A 26022-nucleotide genomic window follows, 5' to 3' on the forward strand; every position below is an offset into this window, starting at 1 on the left:
AATGATGAGATTATATATGTAGGCATTAACCCTTTTGTTACTGTATTTAGTTTGAGATGCTCTGTGTTTCTTTCAATTACTTTAAATATACCAAAGAATTTCGTAAAATAACTTTATCATTCAGCTAGTGTTAGAAACATAAATTGTGACTAAGGTTTGGTGGATGATTTTAATTCAAAACTTATGAAAACAAGACATTTGTACTTATAGCCAGAGCCGGTTTGGTAACGAAAGGGTTAAGAAGGGCATCCAATCATGCCTAAAACGGTGCATCCGAGTCTTGTTTAGCAGGTCAGTAATTCCAAATAAGAACTTATTCAGACTGTGATAATTGTCAAACTAATGTCAGCACGGAATAGCAGATGCAAAATGGTGATGTTGATGATGAAGGGTATCAGTGGTGTTCAATAATTAGCATGACACAGGATATGTAGATAGTGTCTTGTGTTCAATTTACATTGGTGTTTTCAGGATATATAGCATGTTTTTCACATTTGTTGTTTTAAGGGTACAGTAGTATTGTGTTGACTATGTTGTGTTTTGTATGTTAAAAAGAGAACAAAAAAAAACTTACGTCTAGTGTATAATGTCTGCATGTGACTGACTAATATAATAGGTCATGCTTCAAGTTTACAGTTGTAGAAATTTATCAACCACACCTCCCAAAAATATTAACACTACAAAGAAAATATAAACAAACTACATGGTAAAAAAAAAATCAACTGAAGTAGAAATAAATAAGAAACTAATGTCAATGCTTCATAAAGCATTGACTCACAAACAACCAGAATGGTTATCATATTATGTATGTGTACACATACTCTGATAAACATGCTGTGTGTCTGGTCTTAGGTGGCAACCTTTCAAAATAAATATTAACTCCTGAGTCTGGTAGGGACCAGTTCCTCCTACTTTACAAATGCTGGGGTTTCTAGTTAATGAGAGCTTCTGTTGGCCAGTATTCTGTGGCTTGTTTTCAATTAAATTGTTTCAGAACTGCGGTGTTAAATATAATATAGCCAATGTGGTTTTCTTATATTACAATTCACATGAAACTGCATTAAAAATTACCATGATGTTTAACATTAAAATGTATACTAATTACTATACTTTCATGTTGATTTTGTTATATTGGCACCTTAGTTGTATAGGAGAGAGTATCGTTGACCTTGGATAAAATTTAAGGGATAAAAACATACATTTCTACATACATTGGAAAAATTTAGAGGATATGCTTAAAAAAAAAAAATCAACTTTCCAGATTCTGTGGCCTATACACCAATGAGAATTTAGAAATCTCCTTTTCCTTTCTGGGAACATCTTGAATTCACAAGTTATATCTTTCTCCTGGCACAGGACTGTATTGAAGAACTACAAAAGCCCACCATGTTAACCAGTATTTATTTACAACACATTCTTCAGTTCAATAAAGCAAAAAAAAAAAAAAAAAAATAATCTTTAGGCTATCTTCCTTTACTTTGTAAACTGTAAGACCTACTACTACTTATCCCTATAAATTTTAACATACTTTCTTCCCGCCTTTATTACCCACTCCTGTCTTCTACACCTACATGTACATCTCTATTCCCAGTTTGCATATACCATTTCACAACTCTGTCATTGGGCCACAGTCTTTAGGTTACTGAGTACACTTTACATTTACTTTTTCAAGGCTCCCCACTTTAACTTTTGATAAGGTATTATTCACACTGTATTCAACTAAATGATCAGAGAAAGTGTAAGGTTGTAAAATCCTTCTGGTCCTGTCTGGCTGGTGCCATGAGATAATGCACTAAATAATACACAGTGTAAAGTTAGCCATAGGAACAGTATCCGGCTGTAGAAACCACGCCAGATGATACATGTACAAGCATCAGTCTTTTGTGATCAGTATGTCCTATGAATGGAGTGGGGTGACTCAACTTGTCCAGCTAATGCCAGTCTGGAAAGTGTTTGTAAAACGATGATGATGATGGTAGTGGTAGTCACGGGGAGAAAGAGCAGCATTGATAGACTCTTTCCAGGAACTCTGAGATTGATGGGAATAGTTTTCATATTGTAACTCTTTCTCTATTTGTTTACAGTAGTAATTTATTTCGGTAATAATAGCTTTATGCATCTTCTCCATAGGTCACACTTAACCAAAAAGCTGTTGGAGCGAATGTGGCAATGCAAATTTCTTGAACATTTATATTTATTGTAATTATTAGATGTTTGATTTTCATAGTAGTTGTATTTAATTTACTTAGAATATAATTTAAGCATTGTATTATGAACTATTATTTATATCAGGATTGACATTTGCGATATATCGTTTATAGCAGATTTATTTACCTATTTCATTATTTCTATTGTATTTGTGTTCTAAACGTAAATATTTTTTTGATTCTTTTCAATTAAAGAATAATTGTTGTGCTTTAGGTTGATGGTTACTTTCTCACCAGCACGACATAGTGTTTACCACTAATATAGCTTACATTTACAGGTTTAATAGTTAGTGATATTCAGCTGTCAAAAAAAAATTGTTTTTTTAACAATTTGTGAAAATGTTTAAGAATGTAAGCCTGAGAAAATGTGTAAAATACTACAGATATCTGATAATGGGTTTTCCGCTTGCATTGCACCAGCTGAACAAAGCACAAAACAAACATTGTTTGTTAATAAAGTTAATTTTCTTTGTAAACATGATGAAATAATTTGGCTTGACAGTTACTGAAGAGTTTATGTACAACCAGTTTTCTCAAAGGAAATAAATAGAAATGAGAATAATTATAACCAAATAAATATTTACTATCAAATCTTCCTTCATTGTGTTGCAATTTCAGATATATGACTACTTGAAATATCTGTGGTTTAGACTAGGAAACTTTTCTTTGTGAGTTGGGGGCTTTCTGTTATGTCTAAGAATATTAAATGCCTACTTTTTGATGAAATGGAGGTATATCACCTTTGAACATCTAATTGCCCAGTGTAGCCAGTTGTATCCACTAAACTTCTTTTTTGGTTTGCCCATCTATTTGGACATCCTCCAGAAATCACTATTTAAATTGGTGACACTGTCATCGGGTGTAACTAAAACCATGCTTTGCTGTAAGTCATCAGTGCAGATCTCATTGATTCAAATATTCATGTGTCTTTGCTGAATAGGCACAGACTTTAAGTGACCTCTTCAACTTGAAACTGGCTGGCTGTGTGTAACCCCCCCTCCAGGTAATCTGGACCCACTTGTTCATCTTCTTGTCACCCACATTGTCCATTCCACCAAAAATATGCAGTAACTACTTCACCTAGCCCTTTCTCTGCAGTATGTCAGCCTTCTATAATCCCTCCCTATCTCATGTGTCTAACTTGCAACCTGTTCAAGCGAGACTTAAAGCAGTTTTGGAGGGTCCTTCAGACCAAACATAAAAATAATAAATCAGTTAAGCATGAAAAATATGTAGCAATTAATATGAAAACCTGATATATGTTTTGATGGACAACTATAGGAATTTGTCTTACAGTGTACATAGAGAATACATTGTTATGAGGGGAGAATATGCACATCATATATTTAGTATATAGTTAAGTAGAATATGAGAGAAAAGGACTTAGACTTGCACCACAGGGTTTCAAGCATACATTCTTGCAAGCCTTTCAAATAAAATGCCTCCTTTCAGTTAGCTAAATTGTTTTAGTAACTTTTGTGCTTTTTTGTTTTTAAGATCATTACCTTTATTTCTCACCAAAATTAGATTCCAATGTCTTTGGTTTCTTAGAAGCTCCTGATGGATGTAAGTTTGGGGTTTATTATAGTAACTAACCAAACACTATGTAAAGATAAATATTTAGTTTTCATTTGTTAACTTTTTAATATTTAGGTCAAATTGTGAACCACAATGTGTTTGTGTACAGTCAATGGTGCCTGAGTGTGACTAACTTAGTAACTCAACATCTTTAGTTAAAGTTATTGATTTCACATAAGTAAATAATGCAGCTCTTCAGTGAGGCATGCATGACACAGCCTCCTGTTTTTTCTTTCAGTTGTAGTCTTTGTGCCTTGATTGTGTCCCCCAAGCTGATTTTATCGCGTCTCTCTACAAATATATGAGCTTTTAGTGTTCACTTTTCGATCTTGTGTGAAGCTTTTCATCGTGTATAGAATATATGTATTAGAAACTTAACTTCCTTTTGGAAATTAGAACAAAGAAACAACATAAGTTAAAGTTTTATACACTGAAACTTTTAAAATGTTAAGTTTATTTAGAAACTCTTACAGGAGACTTGATCTGAAATGTTTCTGGTCAAAGAAGATATCCTGATCTCAAGAATCCTATTTCATTCAATTTTTTGTATTCTTTTCAATATTTTACCAGTCTCTTACAGAATTGGTTTTAAATACTGTTGTCAATTCCAATTGATTATGGTGAAGGGTTAATAAAAATAGTATTGAGGGTATATCTAAAGATATAATCTCAATAGAGTTTGTGTTTCACTGGCTGCACAAAATGAGGGGAAAAGATATGTGCAGTTCTGCTCTCATATAAATTACAGAAACTGAAGAAATTGTGTTGCAATTAGGAAGTTGAGGAATGTGAGTTTCTGCAGTGTCAATCTTGCAACATGTGGCTTTGCATTACCATGGAGCAGAATTGGGCTACATCGATTCACCAGTGCAGGTCTCATTTTTTGCGAGTGAGCATACATTTTAGCAAGATGAATGCAGTAAACCTCTGCTGTAATGCTTTGATTGGCTTCCAGAAAACTGTAATGGACAACACCAATTGCAGACCACCAGACAATCACCATAATCTTTTACTGATGCAACTTTGGCTTTGGGAAATGTTTGGAGGACTCATCACGACCAAGCCATTGACCTGATTGTTTATGGTTATCATAAAGGATCCACTTTTCGTCACAAGTGACTATTCGGTCAAGAAAAGGATCATTGGTGTTTCGCAGGAAGGCATTGAGCACACTTCAAAACGCGGAACTTTTTGATTTTCATTGAGCTCATCATGCAGTACCCATTTATCAAGCTTTTCCACTTTACCAATCTTCTGTAAATTGCATGAGACCATTGCAATACTGACACCAAGTGCCTGAGACATTTCTCTGACACTTTGACATGGGTTTTGTACAACAGTTGCTTTCAATTGTTCACTGTCAAGACTACGTGACCATCCTGGAATTTCTGAAACCACCTTCATATTGTGCGATCTCCTGTGGACCCTTCTCCCCCATGTTCTGTTAATATTGGCAGCAATTAATATTGCCCAAGCTTGAACTCAGGCAAGAAAAGTAAGCAAAGGTCCTTTTTTGTCCTGTTCATAATTAAGGGCATCTATACTTCAAGACTGTTTTCTGTCTGAAATAAGTAGAAAATTATTTATTAAGTATGTTGAAATTCGCCTAAAATATAATTAAAATACTATGATAAAATTGCGTTTCAAAACACAACACTTAGAGCTGCCATTATTTTCAGAACAACTTTAATGTTACCACCTATTACTTCCTCTTTGATCCACTTCTATTTACCTTACATTCCCCTAAACCAAGAATCACCATTGTCTACATCTCCACCCATGTTCATACACTTATGAAACCACCCACCTAGCCATCTCTGGTTCTTTGTCCCGATTTCTTTATCCATCTTCATATACCTTGAGAGTATCCCCTCCACCAGCTTTTGTCCTCTACAGCAAGACACCGGTTCCTGTCCTATTCTGTTTTAGCTTCTCAGTATCTGGCATAAAGCCACTTCCCTCAATAATGTAACCCCACTCTGTTAAGGGGTCTTGTCATGTAAATTACTTGATGACCTCACTAGTACTGGTTCTGCGAAAAAAAACAGCACACACCTTAAAGTGGTTGGTATTAGGAAAGACATCCAGCCATAGAAACTTTGCCTGGGCAGATGTTAAAGCTTAAGGCAGCTTTCTAGGATCTCTTGTAGGATTCTGTCAAACTGTCCAACCCATTCTAGTCTGGAATACGGCTGTTGAATGATGATTTAACTCTAGGATTCAGATCATTGTCAAATGTAATGATTATTTATTCACATCGTTTGAAATTAATCACGCATTATCTTGTAGCTCAGTGTTTTCAATGATGTGATTGTTTATTTTTAGAATGACATTATAGGGTAGGTGTTAGAGGCCTGATTTGTTCAGATTGAACATAAAACAGATAGAATAAATGAGGTGGATATGGCCAACTTAAATGCTAAAGGGTTGAATATGACAACCAGTTTATTTCTTGTCAATTTTATGTTGTCTTAATGTATGTGTAATAATTTCTATTTAAGCAGTGCACAGTCTTGCTTCATGTGGATTTTTTTTAATCAAGTTCTGTTATTAATCCAGGTGTCATGCATTAACTTGTACCTGTATTTGTATGTTTGGTATTAATATTTAGTTATATCATGTAGTGCATTAATGGTATCTAGTATTTTGTTATTGGGTAAACCTAAGGATTTGAGTAGACCTCTAATGAAAGGCATTCCAACCATGACCAGCTTGTCTTCTGTTTTTAGGCTTAGTGTAATCTGTATGTTTCTTTTTTGAAGGTGGTATGGTACAATTTGAAGAAAATTTGGCTGCTGTTTCTACCTGTCAAACCACCATGTAGAAGCTCACTTATTGGCTTGTTAAATTTTTAGTTATACTATGGGGTATGTGAACCAGTGTTCTTCATGGGGATGGGTGGGGATAAAGCAACTGGGCAAATTGCCATATTTAGACAAAAGATGGTTTTCAACTATGGATGGGTCTTTGCTGTTGACCATGGTAAAGAAAGAAGAATTATATGGCTGCAAACTCTATTTTGTCTTCTCATAAATAAAGAGTGTGAAAGTGCCAAAATTTTACTATTTGTTTTGTGAGAGTGGAGGATGGTGTTTGTCAGTCTGAGAAACACTGGTCTAAATTATATTTGATATTTACATATTCCATGGCATGTATAGACAGTGTCTAATATTTAGTTATACCATGGATGTATATTTGGTGTGTAATATTTAGTTAACTCCAGGTGAACTCTGAATGAGCAGACCCATGATCAAAGGCAGTTTGATCTAGGTCTATCTTGACCAGTATATTCTTCCAATTTTAAAGACAGTTTGGCTATGATATGTTTAACTGCTATTTCTAGCAGGTCTAGCAACTGTGTATGGACAAGGCTACTAATAAAATTTTCAAATGCCTTGCATCCACTCAGGAAAAGCTAAAATTATAAAAATATTGTGCTTGAATAGAAATATACCAGTGGACCCGTGAAAAATTCACAGAAAACATTAAAAATGTAAGCATCTGTAAACAGTGTACCTGTGCCATGAGAAATGTTTGTATATTATGACTGTCTTTACGTTCTGAGTTCAAATTCTGCCGAGATCGACTTAGCCTTTCGTCCTTTCGGGGTCAATAAATTAAGTATCAGTTGTGTACTGGGGTCGATCTAATCAACTGGCACCCTCCTCACAAAAATTCAAGCCTAGAAAAGTATATTGTGACAGTTACAGAATATAGAAAGTAATGTAACACCAATGACTAAATAGTCCAACCAAAATATGTTACACAAACGTAAATGGAATTACTATTTAACCTTAAAATGCATCATACATATTCAAAGAACCTTAATGTACAAATTGAAATGCGAAAGAACGGCATAATAAATGGATTTATGAATGAAAGTTTGGTAATTGTGTTTATTTCCACCACACAACACTTATTATTGCAAACACGTTTTAACTAACCTAAAACTATACACACAGACAAATACATTCATATATATGTCTCAAGTTGTACCTGTAATTCAAAGGGGCCAGCCTTGTCGTATTCTGTGTGAGGCTGAATATCCCTGAGAACTATGCTAATGTTATGCATGTCTGTGGAGTACTCAGCCATTTGTGAGTTAATTTTATCCTTGTGTGGTAATGAAAAGTTAAATTGACATCCAATATTTGCTCTGTATGTATCTATGTATGAACTTTTCTTTGGATTTATGTATCTACTGTCTCTCTCACTTTCTCTCTTTCTCTTTCACTTCCTTTGTGCCCCCCCCCCCTCTCCTGCTTTTGATTTAACAATGTGTATATGTATCTGTATCTACTCTTGCAATGTGATAAACATTTAAAAACACAAAACGAACGCTGTCACCACTCACTGTCTCTTTCACTCTCTCACTTTCTCACTCCCCCTTTCTCTCTCTCTCTCTCTCTCTCTCTCTCTCTCTGTCCTCCTCTCTTGCTTTGCCACTTCTTTGAAGGAAGTGTGGTGCACACAACAGGTATGTACAAAAACAAAAAGTTAGCGTATTGATATTATTGATGATTACTCATAATTACTCTTTCAATCTCCTTGAAAGTGAAAATGAATTTTAAAAAAATTCTTTTCCAGTTTACACATAATGCATTCTTTAGCATTCAGGTTAATTTATCGAATATATTGCTTATTGATCCACATTTAAAAAAAAATAACCATGTAGTATCTTGTAGTTTCAAGATTTTGAAGATATGATTGTTTAATTTTAGAAGACATTGTAGGGTAGGTTTGAAAAGCTGGATCTGGCCAGTTTCAACATGAAACAGGTAGAATATTTGAGCAGAGATGGCCAGTTTAAATGCTTAAGAGTTAAAGAATAGTGTTTTTTGTTCTGACCCAGTTCATTAAAGAAAATATTATTTCAGCACATGCTGAAAAATATGTCAAGATAATTAGTCACAAAGGAATAGTATTTTGAATCATGAAGTCAATATTTTATGTCTTTTAACTATTCAAGAATATTTTGCTGTCGAAATTAGTAAGTTTGTCTGCTGTTTAGTGATAACTTCTCCATTGATCTTCACCATTTGGTCTGCTTTCAGGCACAATAGATGAGAAATGAGAAGTTAGGATTATAAACTGCTTTTGGGTCTAGTATCTTTAATAATTTCATCTTCACAAAAAAGCAGAGTTTTTCTTAATTGAATACAGCTCCACTAGGAATTTCAAACTATCAATCTTAAACTTTCTAATGTTCTTTATCATCAAAATATTCAATAATTAAATGCGCTGTTGCCTTTCTTCCATCATTGTTTTTCTCTTTTCATCTTTAATGAACAAACTCTAGAAGTTCTTGTATTCTGATGATGTCATTAAATATAGTATAAACTTGTAATGCTCAGATTGGAATCCAGCATTCAGTAAATTCCCTTTCTGTAGTACATTCTGAAGGAAAAGTAGCATTTCGTTGCCACCAACTTTCAATTCATTTCAGAAATAGAGAAGTAAATCTGTAAATTGCTCTCATATCACACTGAAACTTTCTAATGTTTTTTATCATCAAAATATTCACTGATTGAATGTGCTGTTGTCTTTCTTCTTTTCATTGTTTTCTTGAGAAAGCTTACTTGGTTTGTGCAAATTTAGGTATATTGTGGCAATCTGTCACAATTCCTTCAATAAGTGTGAACTCTAATCTCTTGCCCCTGTGAGAGATTAAAAAAAAAACCCTCTATATATGAGAGCAATATGCTGATGGCATGACTAGCATCAGAGGGGAAAGAATGACCAGTGCATCCCAGAATAAAAACAGATTACACAGCATCTTGGTAATTTCTGGAATCCATTTTTGGTACTCTTCATTGAAGAATAGCTATTGCTTGAGAATCTTGTGATATTTTCTAAAGTAGATTTTCTTTCATGCAAGGTGTATTTGATAATATTATAAAGACCAAAAGTCATTGGATTTTCATCACTTACAATAATTAAAAATGCATCTTCAGCACAATTCTTTTTCAAATCAAAGTACTTCACAACTCTAACCAAGACTTGTGTAACTGATGTCTGTATATTATCAGTTATGATAGAAAATTCTTGTCTTAGAGATAGCCATGATAAAAGAGCATATAATGAAATGCCCTCTTGTACACTGTCAAAAGATGGTTGCTTGTAAAAGTAATGTTGTTCTGAAAAATACACAGCAAATAAGCAGTTCACCTTGCCTGTTCATTCTTTGTTGACTTCTTTTCTGGCTTAAATCGAGAAATTTCAACACAAGGTTTAGCCCTATTAGACATTTAGACATTTTAATGATTTTATTCAAAAGTTTGTTTTATTAACACACATTTTACATTTCTTAGTAACAATATTGCAAGATTTACTGTAGCTAACTTCATCATTTTTAACTTGTAGCCAGTCCTTAAATTCAGGATTCTGCAGCCAATCTTCCTTGTATGACTCTGTATGATATCATTTCCTTTCTTAGTGGGTGTTTTTATTTCACCATTTATTATGATAGAAGGCAGGGTGTGATAGGAAAAATAGGAACACTCACTCATACACAAGTCATGATGCATGATAAGCACCAACACTGAACAGTAGGGTTGCCAGGCACAAAGGGCCTCATGTACAGCTTATATATAAATCATTTAATGTCATGTCTCGTTAGTTTTTGAATGTCACTTTTGATATCTATATGCACTGGAATCATGATTTTACATAGTTTATTAAACTCACATTGTGATTTGGATTTCTTTGATTTCATCTGTGTATAATTTGGAATATGTTTGTGTATTGAATGTCATATAGTTCCATAAGGTTTTTGTTGCTATTGATGTTGTATAGGAGAATTTTAAAATATTTTTATGTTAGGTTTATGAAGTTAATTTTGTGTGTATGTGTGAAGTGCTCTGTTTTTTTAATATATTCTGTGCTGACCTGTGATGTTGGAAAAGTAAATAATTTCTTTCTTTTTTTTTCTTCTGATAAGAAGTATTGCTTTATTCTGATTCCACGTACTCTTAAGTGGATGTTAGGTAACTTATCTGATTAGGATGGCGATAGCACAGATGAACTGAATTTCATAAAATTGTCTTGTGAATCATTATCTGATGAATTCTTGGAGTTGGTCTTCATTAAAAAAAAAAAATGTAACTAGTAGTTTGGAACTATATATGTTTGACCATTTCATCTGAGTCTGACACAGTAGCAGATGTTTCTGACTTCAAAGAAACATCTGTTTACACCATTTGTAAATACCTTTAAAATGGCATGAATTGTCCTAAAATCTCTTTTCCTCTCCTGATGTCTAGTACTTATATGTAACTGGTGCAGGTGTGGTTGTGTAGTAAGAAGTTTGCTTCCCGACCCCACATGGTTCTGGGTTCAGTCCCACTGCATAACACCTTGAGCAATACAGCCTTGGGCTGACCATTGCCTTGTGAGTGTATCTGGTAGATGCAAACTGAAAGAAGCCCATCATGTAATATATATATGTGTGTGTTTGTCTCTCGCCATCACTTGACAACTGGTGTTGGTGTGTTCTTGTCCTCCATAACTTAGCGGCTCAGTATAAGATATCAATAGAATAAGTACCAGGCTTAAAAAGAAAACTAAGTACTGGGGTTGATTCATTTAACTAAAATTCTTCAAAGCAGTGCCCCAGCATGGCTGCAGTCTAATGACTGAAACAAGTAAAAGGTAACTGGGTTAAAAAAAAAAAAAATTACAGTTTTTAATGTTATAAATTAAGAAATAGAAGTATTTCATTAGCATATTCTGTAAATCTTTCTAATAGCGTAAAAGGGATTTTTTTCCCCCTCTCTTTGCACCAAAATACTTAAAACCCTTCACCATTGCTTATATTCTGCCACTTCTTGTCATGCTACCATTAGTCAGCCTTCTGCTGCAGTAGTGACTGGAAACAAACCACAAGTGACTGCTGATTGGTTGCAGAGCAAAGTAATCAGCAGCAGCCTCCTCAGGTTAAATTTTTTCCCTTATTGACTCAGATCTCACGGAGCGCTAAAATCTTTGTACTAGCAGTTGTTGGGAAACCATTTAATATCTTAAATTTTAAAATGAAATTTCATTTGCATTAAAAATAAATTAGATTGAAATTTGATTTTATTTAGTAATATGTTTCTTTTAAAATATTGTATTGGCGTTAAGTTTGTTTTTCAGCTAGATACTTTTGAATCCTATTGCACTTCACGGTATCTTGGGCCTGTTTTCGATTGTAACTTTGGCTTAACTAGTGCTTTGTGAGTAGGATTTTGTTACATATAACAAGCTTTCACTTGGTTTCTGTACATGTCAGTGTTGATTTCAAAGCTGTAACTTAGTGATTTAAAAAAAACAAACAAATGCTAGGGTTGAAATGATTGACTAAAAGTCATTGATGTCAGTGACTCAGCAGGGCCACAATGTGAATGGCTGAAACCAGTAAAAGAATACATAAAATGTTCACTCATATTAATTATCCACTTCAGTGCTTTTGTTAAAATGAATTGTAAAAGATAAGTTCATCTGATGATCCAGCAGTGTTAGTAAATGAAAGTACAACATAGTAAATATTAGTGTATGCATTTGGACAACTTTATGTGTGTTTTCTAAATTTATTAAACCAACTATTACACAGTATATTTTAATGATGATAAAATAATATTCCTAACTCCAAGTTTAGAAAATATATGGAAAAGAAAGTTGTCATTCTGAAATATTACACTTTTTCAAAAAGCGTGATAATGTGAGACCTTGTATTTTTAGTAACCTTGAGGATTCTACTCGCATGCTGTTCATGTTTAGAGGGAGGCCTGTTTTCTTAACGTGTGTAGTGTTTCATTGAATTGTCGACGGCTACAAGATTGGTGTCTCTTTCCTCAGTTCTGTATTCTTTGTATTGTCACTTATTTCATTCAACCCTCTTGTTACCGTATTTCTGTTGAGATACTCTGTTTCATCATCATCGTTTGATATCTGTTTTCCATGCTGGCATGGGTTGGATGGTTCGACTGGGGTCTGGGAAGCCAGGCGGCTGCACCAGGCTCCAATCTGATGTGGCACTGTTTCTACAGCTGGATGCCCTTCCTAATGCCAACCACTCCGAGAGTGTAGTGAGTTCTTTCTACGTGCCACCAGCATGGGGCCAGAGGGGGCTGGCATCAACCACGTTTGGATGGTGCTTTTTATGTACCACCAAAGAATTTAGTAAAATAACTTAGTTATCATTAAGATAATGATAGGAACATATATTGTGACTTAGGTTTGGTGGAAGATTTTAATTCAGAACTTTTGAATTTTAAGATTTTAAATCAGAAGAACATTTGTACTACAGAGCCAGAGGTGGTTTCAGATGGGTTGGTATCAAAAGGGTTAGGGCATGAGAATATGGATCAGTTTGGTTTTAACTGTTACAGTTTTGCTGTTAAGGAAATAGTTCAAATTTTGGTTCTTTACAAAGCCAGTTGAGATGCCGAGGAAAAGTTATTTTATTATTTTTATGTATGTGTTTACTCCATCTATTGTAGTTTCTGCTTGATAATCTAATCAATTCTTTTGACTAGCATACCTTATAAGTAAATCCTTTAATCCCAACTATATATCTGTCTGGAGAATTCTACCTACACTAACTGAAAAGTTAGCATTAATGACAATTATTGCAATGATTTTAATCTAATACTAATAATCATTTCTTAGTTTTTTTTTTTTTTTTTTTTTTTTTTTTTAAATAATTAAACTTAGATTTTTATTTTCCTTTTCACATGGTTTTCTAAATTTATACAATTGCTACAGCCATTTTGCTGTCTGAAAGGCAGTACATTGTATTGCTCTCTTCTGTCCTCTCTCTGTTCACAATCTAGTGGTTAGCTGCATGAAATACCATCCAACTTTAAAAGTATTTTGTCCAACAATTTATATACATAAATAGAAACAGTTTTAACTTTTGTAGCATTGGAAAGTAGATGTAGAGCAATTTTTAAAGAATTAGGGTTCAATACCAAATATTTTAGTTGTCTTAATTTGTAATTTTTAAAACGCTTACAAACCAAAGAAATTACAAACATGACAATAATGATGGTTTGTAGAATAATGTTTGTTTTTTAACGTTTTACATTATTTGAAAATTTATCCTCCAGATTTTTAAACATTTTTCCTTTGTGTATTTATTTTCATTCAAGATGGCAAAAATGATGTACGGACTGATGCTATGCTTGTGTGGGCTCCCAATGCTGATCTATGTGAATCAAGAAGTAAGTAGTGACAATCTATTTACAAATAATTTCTAGAAGGGCACTATTTGGAAAAAAAAAAAAAAAAAGGGCTGAGAGGGGAAGGAAAAATTGTCCAAGCCAACCGGCCTGTCATTATAAATACATGATCAATGTTTGGGTTGCTGGCAAATGTTGGTTCATGTACTTCAGTGTTCCTTGTAAATTGAACTGTAAACATCTCTCTTAATCCTTTCTTTATTATATTTCTAACCAAAATAAACTCCTTATGTGTTTCAGTTAAATGAAAAAATAATTATGAATTTAGACTGGTGTCATAAGACAACTTTTTTATTTATTTATTGACATACAAATGATTTTTGGACAAAATTTAAAGTGCAGAAGCCTAGTGGACCTTAGAAATAATACATTTCTAAACCTCTGAGAGAGATTTATGCAGTAGTGATATGTTGAAGTAGTTGTATGATGTGAACTTCTTCAACGTATCACTACTGCGTAAATCTGAGAGATTTAGAAATATATTATTTCTAATTTTGAAATCAGTGAATGTATTTCACTAGAATAATTATATGTTTACAAGAGCTTGACAGGCATCTTTGACTAGCAGGTCATGCTACTCCAGACTGATGATGAGCAAAGACTCAGAAATATGTCTCTGGATGCAGGCTTAGCTGGGTGGAGGTGCTTGTCTCCCCCTTGTAAACATAAGGACACAGGAAATGTGTCAAGGCCGACAGGAAGTGGTGCGGCTTCCTAGGTCTAAACAAACAGTAGTATTATTCCCTTCAAGTTGACAGCATACAACTACTTCCTAGTGAACCTATTCTAAAAAAGAGAAACATGAAAAATAGTATTTTTGTGAGAAAAATTTCTTTAATAGATTTATCTGAGAAGCTTTTACATATCATCAATAAATGAATAAAAAAATAGTTTTATGAAACCAGTCTGAATTCATTGATTATTTTAGAATTTAATTAAAATGTATAAGGGTGTAATGTAATTAGAAACACAGAAACGATTGTGTTTAATAGGAAACAGATTTCAAACAGTCTGCATGCACCAAGCTTTAGAAATGACATTTTCATGTTCAATTTTAGGTTAGATTAATATCTGAGATGAGTTATTAATAAGATTATAATTTTTCAGACTATTAATCTCATCCTTAGAGATGAAGCATTTTCCAGTATTTATTTGTATGCTACATTCCATTAAAGCTTAGTGGGCAAGAACATTATTACTCCTGATTTAGTAATAAAGGTTCCTAGTTCAAATCCTGTATGGCATACACATCCAGAGATAAAACATCTGATGGGTTAGGGATCAACCTGATTGAAATGTGTAGCTTGTAAATCTGAAAAACCTTTTCATCTAAAGAGAAGGTTAATTGTCTGAAAAATTTTAATCTTATTAGGTTAGATGTCTTACAACTGGGTACTTTAGTAAATGCTAATCACACTAACGAGAGGTTATTTTCAAAGATGAATAGAACGGTTAACTTTGATGGTATTGGTTGAATGAGTTGGCATTCCAGCATGTGCTATTTGTTGTGAGCCATTGCATCTATGAAATGCTATTTCCTAAGATTCTACTGTGCTAAAAGCAGCTTGCTAAATTTCTTCGGTCACCACTCATTGTCCAGTCATATCACATGTCCTTATTAGTTCACTCATCTTTCCTGCAGTCTCATGCTGAATTACATTCTCAGTCTCAATATTCTCTGTCTTTCATACAAGTTAACATAATATTCAACAGATCATGCACGACTCATTTCTCTACTCCTTCTGCAGATATGTATTTAATGCCCATATCTTGCGACCATTGAGCAAGACTACTTCTCTGATGTACCTAGAATATTGTTTTCTATTATCAATTAAGGTCTTATTAGCCTTTAATCTGTTAATGTTTCAATATTAGACAACCTTTTTTTAGGTCTGGAACATTTTTTGCAGTTCTTTGGCATCTATCAATGAGAAGCAGGTCACTAGCAGATAAAATTTTTTAGGAACATTTGATCTTGATATTGTAATTGTATCCAATATACTGGTCTTATTGATAAATAATTTTAAATATAATAGATTTCAGTGACCTCTTTAGGGGTATGCTCTGCTTCTTGCATTTGATGCCCAAAATTGTAATTTCTTTTTCTTTGTATCTCTTTTACTTAACCCTTTAGCAAAAAACCAACCATATCTAGCCCCCAAATTCTACCTGTTTTATGTTGAAAGTGGCCATATTATACCTCTCACACTTACCCTACAGAGTTAATCTAAAAATTAACAATCGCATCCTCAAAGTCTAAAAGCTACGTGACAATTAATTTTTAAAAATATAATCATAACATTTGACTGAATAATCTGAATGCTAAAAGTTAAACTATTACATGACTATATCAGTAATTTTAGATTGTTGCTACTACCATTCTTAGTTGGTAATTTATCTACCTGGTCCCAATTTTTAATTATTTATAATAAAAAAATTTATTAGCATTAATGAAAATTATTTTTAGAAGGAGTAAGGGAGGCAACCCAAGATCTCATTGAATTAAAAATTAAAATGATGTTCTGGGTGGTATGGGAGAGTTTGATCTTTGATATCTGTGATAGCAACTCTTGACAGGTTTTTCTTACTCAACCTTTTCAGCAAAGCATAGTCAGCACAAAGCTGTTATCTCTGAACAACTTGAATATTATGTAACTTCAGTGTGAATAAAATTTATTTATTAGTGAACTTAAAATAATCTTTTCTACTCTAGGAACAAGGCCCAAAATTTTTCAGGAGGGGGTCAGTCGATTAGATCAACCCAGTATGCAACTGGTACTTACTTTATCGACCCCAAAAGAGTGAAAGGCAAAGTCGACCTTGGTGGAATTTGAACTTAGGGCATGCTAACGTTTCTGCTAGCTCTCCGCCTTAGTCAATTTAAAATAGTGGCAATGGAAATTTCCCTAAGGTGCCTGGCTACCATGCTTGACAAAAACAAATTTTAATCACTTGTAATTGTAATGATAATGAGAAGAAAATTCATTAGTGTTAATGAAAATCAGATATTTGCTAATTTTAATTATTTTCACACTAAAGCTTATAATCTCCAAGTCTTGTTTGTCTTCAGTTTTTTTTATCCTTTGCCAAGGAGGCCTCATAAGACTGAAGTGTCTGGAGTTGTCTCCGTAATCATCAATGATGAGTTCATTGAAATTTTAGGGATTGTTTTAAAATGATCAGTTCATTAAATATGGCGTAACTTCATGTAACTGAACCAACAAATTTTCGTAAATTAAAATTACAACTGCTGGGGAAGACTAAGGGAGATAACTCCTGTAATTATAACGTTGAATGATGACCTGCAGTGGGAAGTGGATGTAATCTTTCACAAGTACAGAAACAACTCCAGGCATGTTTCAGCCTTTTGAAAGGTATTTCTGCTAGTTTCCCCCCAGTGTATTTATCAGTCAAAACCTAGGGTCTAATAAGTACTGGTGAGACTTTGATGTGTTTTTTGGAGTTGGCTCAAGAAGATTGAAACCTGTCCAGCGATGGCATTGTACTTGACATGTATCAGACACCTGCCCTACTTAAACTTCATTCAATTTAAGACATTTTTTTGTATGAAAGGTGTCACATGGTACCCCTCCCTATTATTAATTTTCATTTATATTAACCCTACTCAACTACATCTGTTCTACTGCCCCTGTTGGAGTTGTGAACCTATTAACACTGTCTTTCTCCTTTGGACTTAATTATATTTTTACAAAAATAACAGCAGTTAAGGTAGTTATGAAATTATGTTATAACTAAATTAATTGTCCCAGCAAAGACAATTAACACATTTTAGAAGGTTTTACTTATGATATAATTTCTTTAACTTGTCCTAAGACTGTCTTTATTTTTGTGGACTAAGATTGTTTATTTTAAAATGTTCAGGTTGAAATTAATATCTCCTATTTTAAGCTTATATAACTGTGCTGTAAGATTATGTTCCAAATATAATTTAACATAAACGTAAATTAAAACATATTTTTGATTATTTAAAAGTTAAGTGTGTTTTGTTGGAAATCTAGTCATGAAAAGGTTAAAGAAATAATCTTGTGTTTACTTTGATGACTACACAGATACTATCATGTTAATCAATCATTAATTCTTTCTATAATTATCTGAATAAACTCAGATTTTCAGTTAGTCAAACTAAGTATCTAGTTCTGCTATTCTTTTAGAAAGTTGCATGAAAAGAATAATTTTTCATTCTGTATTGCAGTTGATGATTATGTTACTATCGCAAAAGAGAAACATGGCTACAACATGGAGCAGGTAATGTTACAGTTGAATGTTATTCTTTTTCATACTGTATTAAAGTGAAAATAGTTTAGAATAATTACATAACACAATTTTATGTATTTATGTGGGCTGCATAGAGGCTCTTCAATTGAAGCTGTAAACTTTTCCATCATATCTTTTTGTGATAAAATATATATGTAATAGTCAACAGGTATGTAATGTTTCTTCACTATTTTTCAATTGTAGTGACATATATAATTTTTAGAGTGAATGAAGGTTGGTTAGTCTAGCCATCTGCTGCATTAAATATAGATTTATAGACAAGGTTTGTTTAGAAAATCAAGTATGCAATTTTATTTCAGACACCAATTGGAACCATTTCATATCTTTTGCATCTTGAATGTGCTAAGGGGAATTGTGGATGTCAGACTTCCTTGTCCTGTAACTCAGATTCTATGCTTGTGTTGGGAAAAGAAATTCAATAAAAATATTGTGTACTGTTGAAGTTGTTTCCAGCTGTTTAAGTATAATGATGTAGTTAAGATTTTAGAAAACTTTCTTCGTAGTTTGCTGTGGATTATTGTTTGTGTTATTGCTGTTAGAGACAAGATTAGATAGGGGATGGTTTTGTTTTATTATTATTTTTATTATTTTGAAAACTTGGTTCATGAACTTGGTACAGATTTAGCATGAAGTATCATGGTTTCATGTGATAGTGCTTGCAGAAAGATAAGGTCATCTATGTCCACAACATTGTTGTTGGGAAAGGCAAATAGGTTATTGGTGTATAGAAGGAAGAACATAGGGAATGAAATTGAATTCTGAAACCATTCAGAAATTATGGTATAGACCCAGAGAACCCTATTGGTACATGCTGCTGTAGTCTGATCTGATAGCTCCAAGAGACTAGAGGCCTATGAAACCTGTAGGTTAGGAAATTTGTTGCATGCCAGATGTAAGTAGTATCTTGTCGTCGTCATGTATTGTATTTTTTTCCCCAAACATTGATGATACTACAGCAAAAGTCTTTCTGATTAAGCATGAATTTTTCCATTGGAGAATTTTCTCATAGTATTTTCTTGTCTAAGATATTGGGATGGTTTGCCATTGCCTTCCCCAACTGGATGGCTGTTGCCCACAAGGAGCTCATCTGGCTTATGACAGGTCTTGTTTTTAGTCCTGTTGGGTGTCCAAACATCCTCCTCACGAGAGTAGTGGGAGAGCCAGTTCAGTCACTGACCATTTGACCATGGAACAGATAGTACTGATTTGTACCATGGTACCAGTAGCTGGTCTCATCAGCTTATGATGAGATCCTTGAGCTGACTACATACTGTTGACTACTTTTACCAAATTTCTCAAATGTAAGAACCCACCGATGATTGATAGAAAAGGGTTGATTTCTAATAGATCTGGCTTTGCAAATGGTATATTGGTTGTCACTGAAGTGGGAAAGACTCATGTTGCTGCTTATTGCTATCCTCATCACTTTTGCAATGTTGTAGGGTTAGCGGAATTATTCTTTTTGAGAACAGGGCATATTGTAGCTTGTTTTCAAAGATCAAGAAGGTCACTCATACCAGAAGGTGTGAGTGACGTTATGTGAGATTGTTGGTAGTTGAGACAAGGCAGTTGAATACATTATCCAGTATGTCACTCCATTTTTAAAACAGTAGAGGGAGATTTGGTGCTATTTTAAGCAGGTAGAGGAAGCATGTAGAAGTTATCTTGTGCTCATTAATTTTCCTGTTAGGTAGACTAAAGTCATCAATTAGGTGCCTGTATTCACTCTACAAATCAGTGCACATTTCAAGTTTCAAGCTAAGGTTTATTGGTTGATGGGGCAAACCGCATGATAATCACTTGGTTGTAAACTTTTCAAGATGTTCTATCATTAAATCTTGATTTGATACAATTGAGTCAACTATAGTTTTAGAAGTGTGTATTATTGAATTGTTTCACTTTCGTTTTACATTTTTTTTTTTTATTATTGCATAGTGTTTTAGTCCTAGTAGTTTTCTAGGTCAACATTATTAAATTTATACATAGTTTTTATTCTGTCAACTCACAACATGTCAGTTCTTTGATATTGAAATTTGGATATAAATTCCAGGCTCTTGGTATGCTGTTTTGGCATAAACACAACATAGAAAAAGCATTAGCAGACTTACCAAACTTTACTCCATTTCCTGATGAGTGGACTGTTGAAGATAAAGTTCTTTTTGAACAAGCATTTAGCTTCCATGGGAAAAGTTTTCAGAGGATCAGGCAAATGGTAAATATATTTATTGAAGCAATTTTTACATCACATGTCTAGATGTATATTTAGCACCTATATTTGCTCTTTATGACTACTTTTCATTGTGACTTGCTCTACAAACCCTAATTTATGAAACATTGATTTTTAAAATATTTTCTTTAGCAGTAAAAGATCATTATGTATACTGAATTGTTAGACTTTCTCTTTAAACTTTGAGCGTCAGTTTTTAATTAAGCATCAACAGAATTTACAAATTGAATTGCAGGACAGCTAACAATTATTGAATGGTTGTGGATAGCTGAGTTGATAGTGTCAGAGACCTGGCTGAAACATCTGCTTTATCTCATCCATAAGTAAAGTGTTTTTTGGCCATGACACTTCACCTTCAGTGGTACTCATGATTTATTAGATTATGGATTATTAAGAATAAAAATTTGGTAACTCTAGAAGAACAAATTAAAACTTGTTTCTGTGTTTCAGCTTCCAGATAAATCCATTGCTAGTTTAGTAAAGTATTATTACTCCTGGAAGAAAACCAGGTCAAGAACAAGTCTTATGGATCGCCAGGCTAAAAAACTGGCTGGACATCCACGTGATGGAGACAGGTGATTACATTTTTCTTTTTACATTTTAGGGTTCTACATAAACTTTCAACATAATAGACCAGAATATTCTTTCAAGATAACTATAGAATTTCCATGGGTACTATTAGTATATTATTCTTTACTAATGGTTTTCATTTATTGTATTGATTCCATTAATAATTTTATTGTTGGATATTTATTGGAGTTTATTTCCTTTCTTACATTAGTGATGGTGCATCGGATGAAGGAAGTAGAAACTCTGACAGTGATGTTGAGAATAACAAAGAGAATGGGGTATTTTGATAAATTCTTTTAATTTTATAAATTATTCTCGTGTTAATTTTGAAAATTTATCATGAACTATGGTTTACATTTTATTTTGAATGTAATACTCGTCCTTTCAGACCAGCAGAGGTGAAGATAGCAAAAGTTGTACCAATTGTGGAATGCATTCTTCTCAACTCCATTCAACCGCAAAAGGATCTCTGTGCAATAGTTGCAATCAATATTTGCGGTAAGTGGAAGTTTGTTGTATTACAAGCCATATTGAAATTAACTTCAAGAATCTACTTCAAGAATTATGCATCTGAAATAAGATATAATTGACTAGTTAATTGACTTGGCGTTAATTATTAGATTTATGGTATGAAGATAGCTGGATGAAAACCTGTGTGAGCTACAATTTTAGTCATCCTGTCCTTATGTTAAGGTCAGTTTATAAGATTTAGGAAAATGTGTTCCCTATATTTTAACCTTTTGAGTGTGAATTTTGTGTTCAACAAATTGTTTGGGTTATATATCTTTTTATTTTTGTTTTATTTTTTTTTATTTTCATAATGTTCTACCCTTTATAAAAAATGGATACCATCTTAAGATTTAGTAGTAGCAACTATGAATTTGAAGAAAAAGTGGCTGCAGCAAATGAAAAATTGCAACAAGCGTAACTGTGTGGCGGACATGGAATTGGATGTTGCAATTTGTGATAGTGAAACGACCTGGACATCAGTAATGAAAGTGATGATGAATTAAAAGGCAGAAAGAATGGAGTGTGGAATGAAGACTTTTAAAATATTTCTTTTCCAAATTTTTTTCTTCCCCCTTTTGAAAATACTGATCCCAGTCAGTTTACCCGAAGACTTAAAAAACCCACTCATTATTTTGCAAGACTAATTGCTGTGGAATTAATTTTACAATGAAAAAGTTTGTCCTTCTTTTTCCTGTTACAGGAAAAAAAAAAGGAGGACAAACTATGGACTCCTGCACCACTGAATGAAATTAGTACATTATTTTTGCTTTAGATACAATCATACACATTAGGAAGTTATATAATTTATTTTTATAAAATATATTTTCAAATTTACCTGGTCTTCAGTTTGTCAATTTACCTGTTTGATGAGTGACAGATTCTGCTTAATTATATACAAGTTAATCTTTTATTGTTTTGGTGTGTGTATTTGTGTATATGTAATTTTTTGGTATTTTACTTCAATTGAACATCCAGCTATGTGTACAATTCTTTGAAGTGTTATACTACAGTCTTACTCCTGCTGAATATTGGCTTATAATTCTTGATATGGTGATCATCATTTAGGCAAAGTTTAAATAATTTTACATTTCACTGATTATTGTGTGCATTTACCTATAATAGAAGTAGTTTTTGTGACAAACATATTGATATAGATCTATATAAGAATTTTTTAAGTCGCTCTAAACACCACTTTGATATATAAAATCTAAAAGGTTAAACTTGTTTTATAAAAACATGAAATATAAAAAATAAATATATATATATATATATATATATATTTATATAGGATTTTCGAGCGAGATCGTTGCCAGTGCTCCTGGACTGGCTTGTGCGGGTGGCACATAAAAGACACCATTTCGAGCGTGGCCGTTGCCAGTATCGCCTGACTGGCCTTCGTGCAGGTGACACGTAAAAGCACCAACTACACTCTCTGAGTGGTTGGCGTTAGGAAGGGCATCCAGCTGTAGAAACTCTGCCAAATTTAGATTGGAGCCTGGTGTTGCCATCCGGTTTCACCAGTCCTCAGTCAAGTCGTCCAACCCATGCTAGCATGGAAAGCGGACGTTAAACGATGATGATGATGATGATTTAATAAGTTATGAGAAAACTGTCTAAAATACATTGCTTTAATCAAACATATGATCATAATTTAGAAAGATTTTGAGAGACTGAAGGTGAAACTTTTTCACATAGTTTTTAAATTAGTACAAGTTTAAAGTTTTATGATTCTGAATATGAAAATAATTGTGGTTTTAATCTATTTATAGAAAATTTACCTAATCCTTTAACATTCAGATTAATTTATCGTATGTAATGCTTATTTATTTACTTTGTTTTAAATTAATCATACATTATCTTGTACTTTTGAAATTTTGATGATGTGATTGTTTATTTTTAGAATGACATTGTAGGGTAGATGCGAGAGGCAAAATCTGGCCAGTTTGAACATAAAACGGGTAGAATGCTTTGGTCAGTTTAAATGTTAAAGGGTTAAATCTGTATAAATTTGTATTTACTTTTAACAGTAAGGCTAGTAACAGTAGAATTTTATTAGTTGAGGAGGTACAGAAATTATAATCTCTAGTAGTAGCTATGTTTTGCATGTTTATGTGCCTTAAAGGCAGGCCGGATGCATTCGCACAATTCCAAAGCTACAATTTGCCATGTATCCAAATTTCCTCTGAAAGCAATATGTTGACAGGGTTGTTTATACAGTTTGCCTGAAAAACAGAAGTATTGGCACACAAATAATGTTGGAATTATTTAATTGTTTCTTCACCTGCTAAAACTGAGGCAGTTTTGAATTCAGGTATTATGGAAATTATTTCGTTTCCAGCCTTTTCATTGTATTAGCCACTTTTGATTGTTTGTGTGTCTAAAAGGCAAGATGGATTGGCACACGCGTGCATGCACACACTGAATTCCGATGTAGATTCATAGTAACGTGTTTTCCTTTATGACCACTGTCATATGTTCAAATTTAACCTTGTTGGTTGTTACCTTCTTTATTTCTCAATATTTTGATTGGCTAAGTAAAATCACTGCCAGCCATACATACAGGCTTGTCCTTTGCAGGTGTTAATGCCACATAAAATACATTTGTATTGGTTCCATATAAATGCACCTGAGCCAGTGGCACATAAAGAGCACCCGGCATCCAACTGTAGAAGCAATGCCACACAGACACTTGGAATCTGGACAGCTTCCTGGCTGACCAGCTCCTGTCAGACCGTCCAACACATACCAGCGTGGGAAATGGATGTTAAATGATGATGATGGTGATGGTAGATCCATTTGTTATTAAAATCTAGGGAGTGAAGGAAGTAAAATAATTTTTTTTTTTTCTTGAAGCAGTTTACACAAATCTGAATTTATTTAATATATTAAATATGTATATATATATTTACAAATTATTAGGCGAACTGGTGTAATGAAATCCAGTACTGGACCGACCAAGCGTCGTGAACAACAGCATAGCCAGCATCGGCATAATCCTATGCGACATAAACGAAAGCCCCCACGTGGCATGTATTTGAATGAAGATGACCTCAGGTTAATGCTCACTGGACCACTACAGCAAGCTGAACAAATTTTAAAGTCATTAGATGCAGAGCTTGTCTCTTTAAAACGACAGGTAAGACTATATATTTGTTGAGGCAGGATATACAGCCTTTTTCTTTTATCTAATTATATTTTCCTTTTCAATATTAGCAACTTATAATAAAATTTTTTAATGACTTCACAAATAGAAATGGATTTGTTGTACAAATAAAATGAAGTGTGCACAGTGTCATAATGGTCTTAAACTGATGTATACTGTAGGTCTGTAGAAGAAGCCAAGTTTCTGCAGTGTTGCTAGTGTCATATATTTGAAGCTGTCATGAGAAATCAGAGATTGTTAGGGTTGTCATTTGTAACTAAGAGGATTTTAATTATATGGTGCAGTGCATGAGTTTTTATAAAATTAAAAGTAGCATCTAAGGGGAACCCTAATACACATTACCACAGAGCAAGCAGCTTGAAAAAACATAGGATGTTCTCAAGACATGGTTGAAGGTTTTGTTTGTTTCAAGCGGTGGAAACACGGATGTGTAATAAAACAAACTTGTGACACAATGGTCTTCCATTGCTTTTCAGGTTTATGCATTAGGGTGACAGGACTATAATTGATAAAGTGAGAGAGGTTGCTCTTTTAAAGAAAGGGGCATCATCATATTCCTATAGATGGGATGGAATCCTATGGAAATATTAGTTTCATGAGGCTATAAGGAACACATGGTGTTTTTGGATGATGATAAACATAAACCACTCAGAATATGTTGCCTTGTTGGATTGGCGAGAAGTACAAATAATTATTATTCAGCATAATTTTCTTTTAACTTGTAGGTTCAAAACAACAAACAGATCATAAGTATGCAGAAACACAAAACAAGTTCTGGAATAGATGAATGGAGACCACCAGAAGTAAGTATTTTTTACATTTTCATCTGGTAATAAAATTTAATTAATAATCTAACCCTCACATGTCTTTTGGTGAGGAATACTACAAAAAGTTGACACAACCATAATGTAGGTTGATGTAGATTAGCAGTTTAAATTATGTACATTTAATACATAGTTCAAATGTAGTAGGCATGATTTGGGGTAACCTAGGTATGAAACTTGAAATATGGGTTTATATTTTGATATTTTTTACTGTAGTTTGGGGGTATTGTTAAAATTGGGAATTTTGTATTTATATTGGACAAGTATTTTCATTTATCTGTGTGAGGCACTGTTCTGGATTACCATTTTGCATCATATTAGATGTTTTACCATAAAATGATTTAGTCATGTTTTGATTTAATATTTTATTTTGTTGTAGTATAGCTTCACATTTGTACTTACATGAGCAAAACAATATCAAAGGTTC

At 33.4% G+C, this 26022-nt stretch overlaps 1 protein-coding gene across 3 annotated transcripts in view; it reads left to right on the top strand.

Annotated features, from left to right (window-relative positions):
* The window catches only part of LOC106879701 (REST corepressor 3), a 44648-nt gene that overhangs the window by 14895 nt on the left and 3731 nt on the right, over window positions 1-26022 (top strand). For all 3 annotated transcript variants that reach the window (XM_089360312.1, XM_014929376.3, XM_014929377.3), the window contains exons 3-10: window positions 13916-13987; window positions 18219-18271; window positions 20352-20513; window positions 20979-21103; window positions 21310-21376; window positions 21487-21596; window positions 24528-24744; window positions 25497-25574. In XM_089360312.1, coding sequence (XP_089216438.1) covers window positions 13916-13987; window positions 18219-18271; window positions 20352-20513; window positions 20979-21103; window positions 21310-21376; window positions 21487-21596; window positions 24528-24744; window positions 25497-25574 — 884 coding nt within the window. The remainder of the gene's footprint in view (window positions 1-13915; window positions 13988-18218; window positions 18272-20351; window positions 20514-20978; window positions 21104-21309; window positions 21377-21486; window positions 21597-24527; window positions 24745-25496; window positions 25575-26022) is intronic.

Source organism: Octopus bimaculoides, chromosome 11 (assembly GCF_046866305.1).
Source record: "Octopus bimaculoides isolate indiv1 chromosome 11, ASM4686630v1, whole genome shotgun sequence".
Taxonomy (NCBI): Eukaryota; Metazoa; Mollusca; class Cephalopoda; order Octopoda; family Octopodidae; genus Octopus; species Octopus bimaculoides.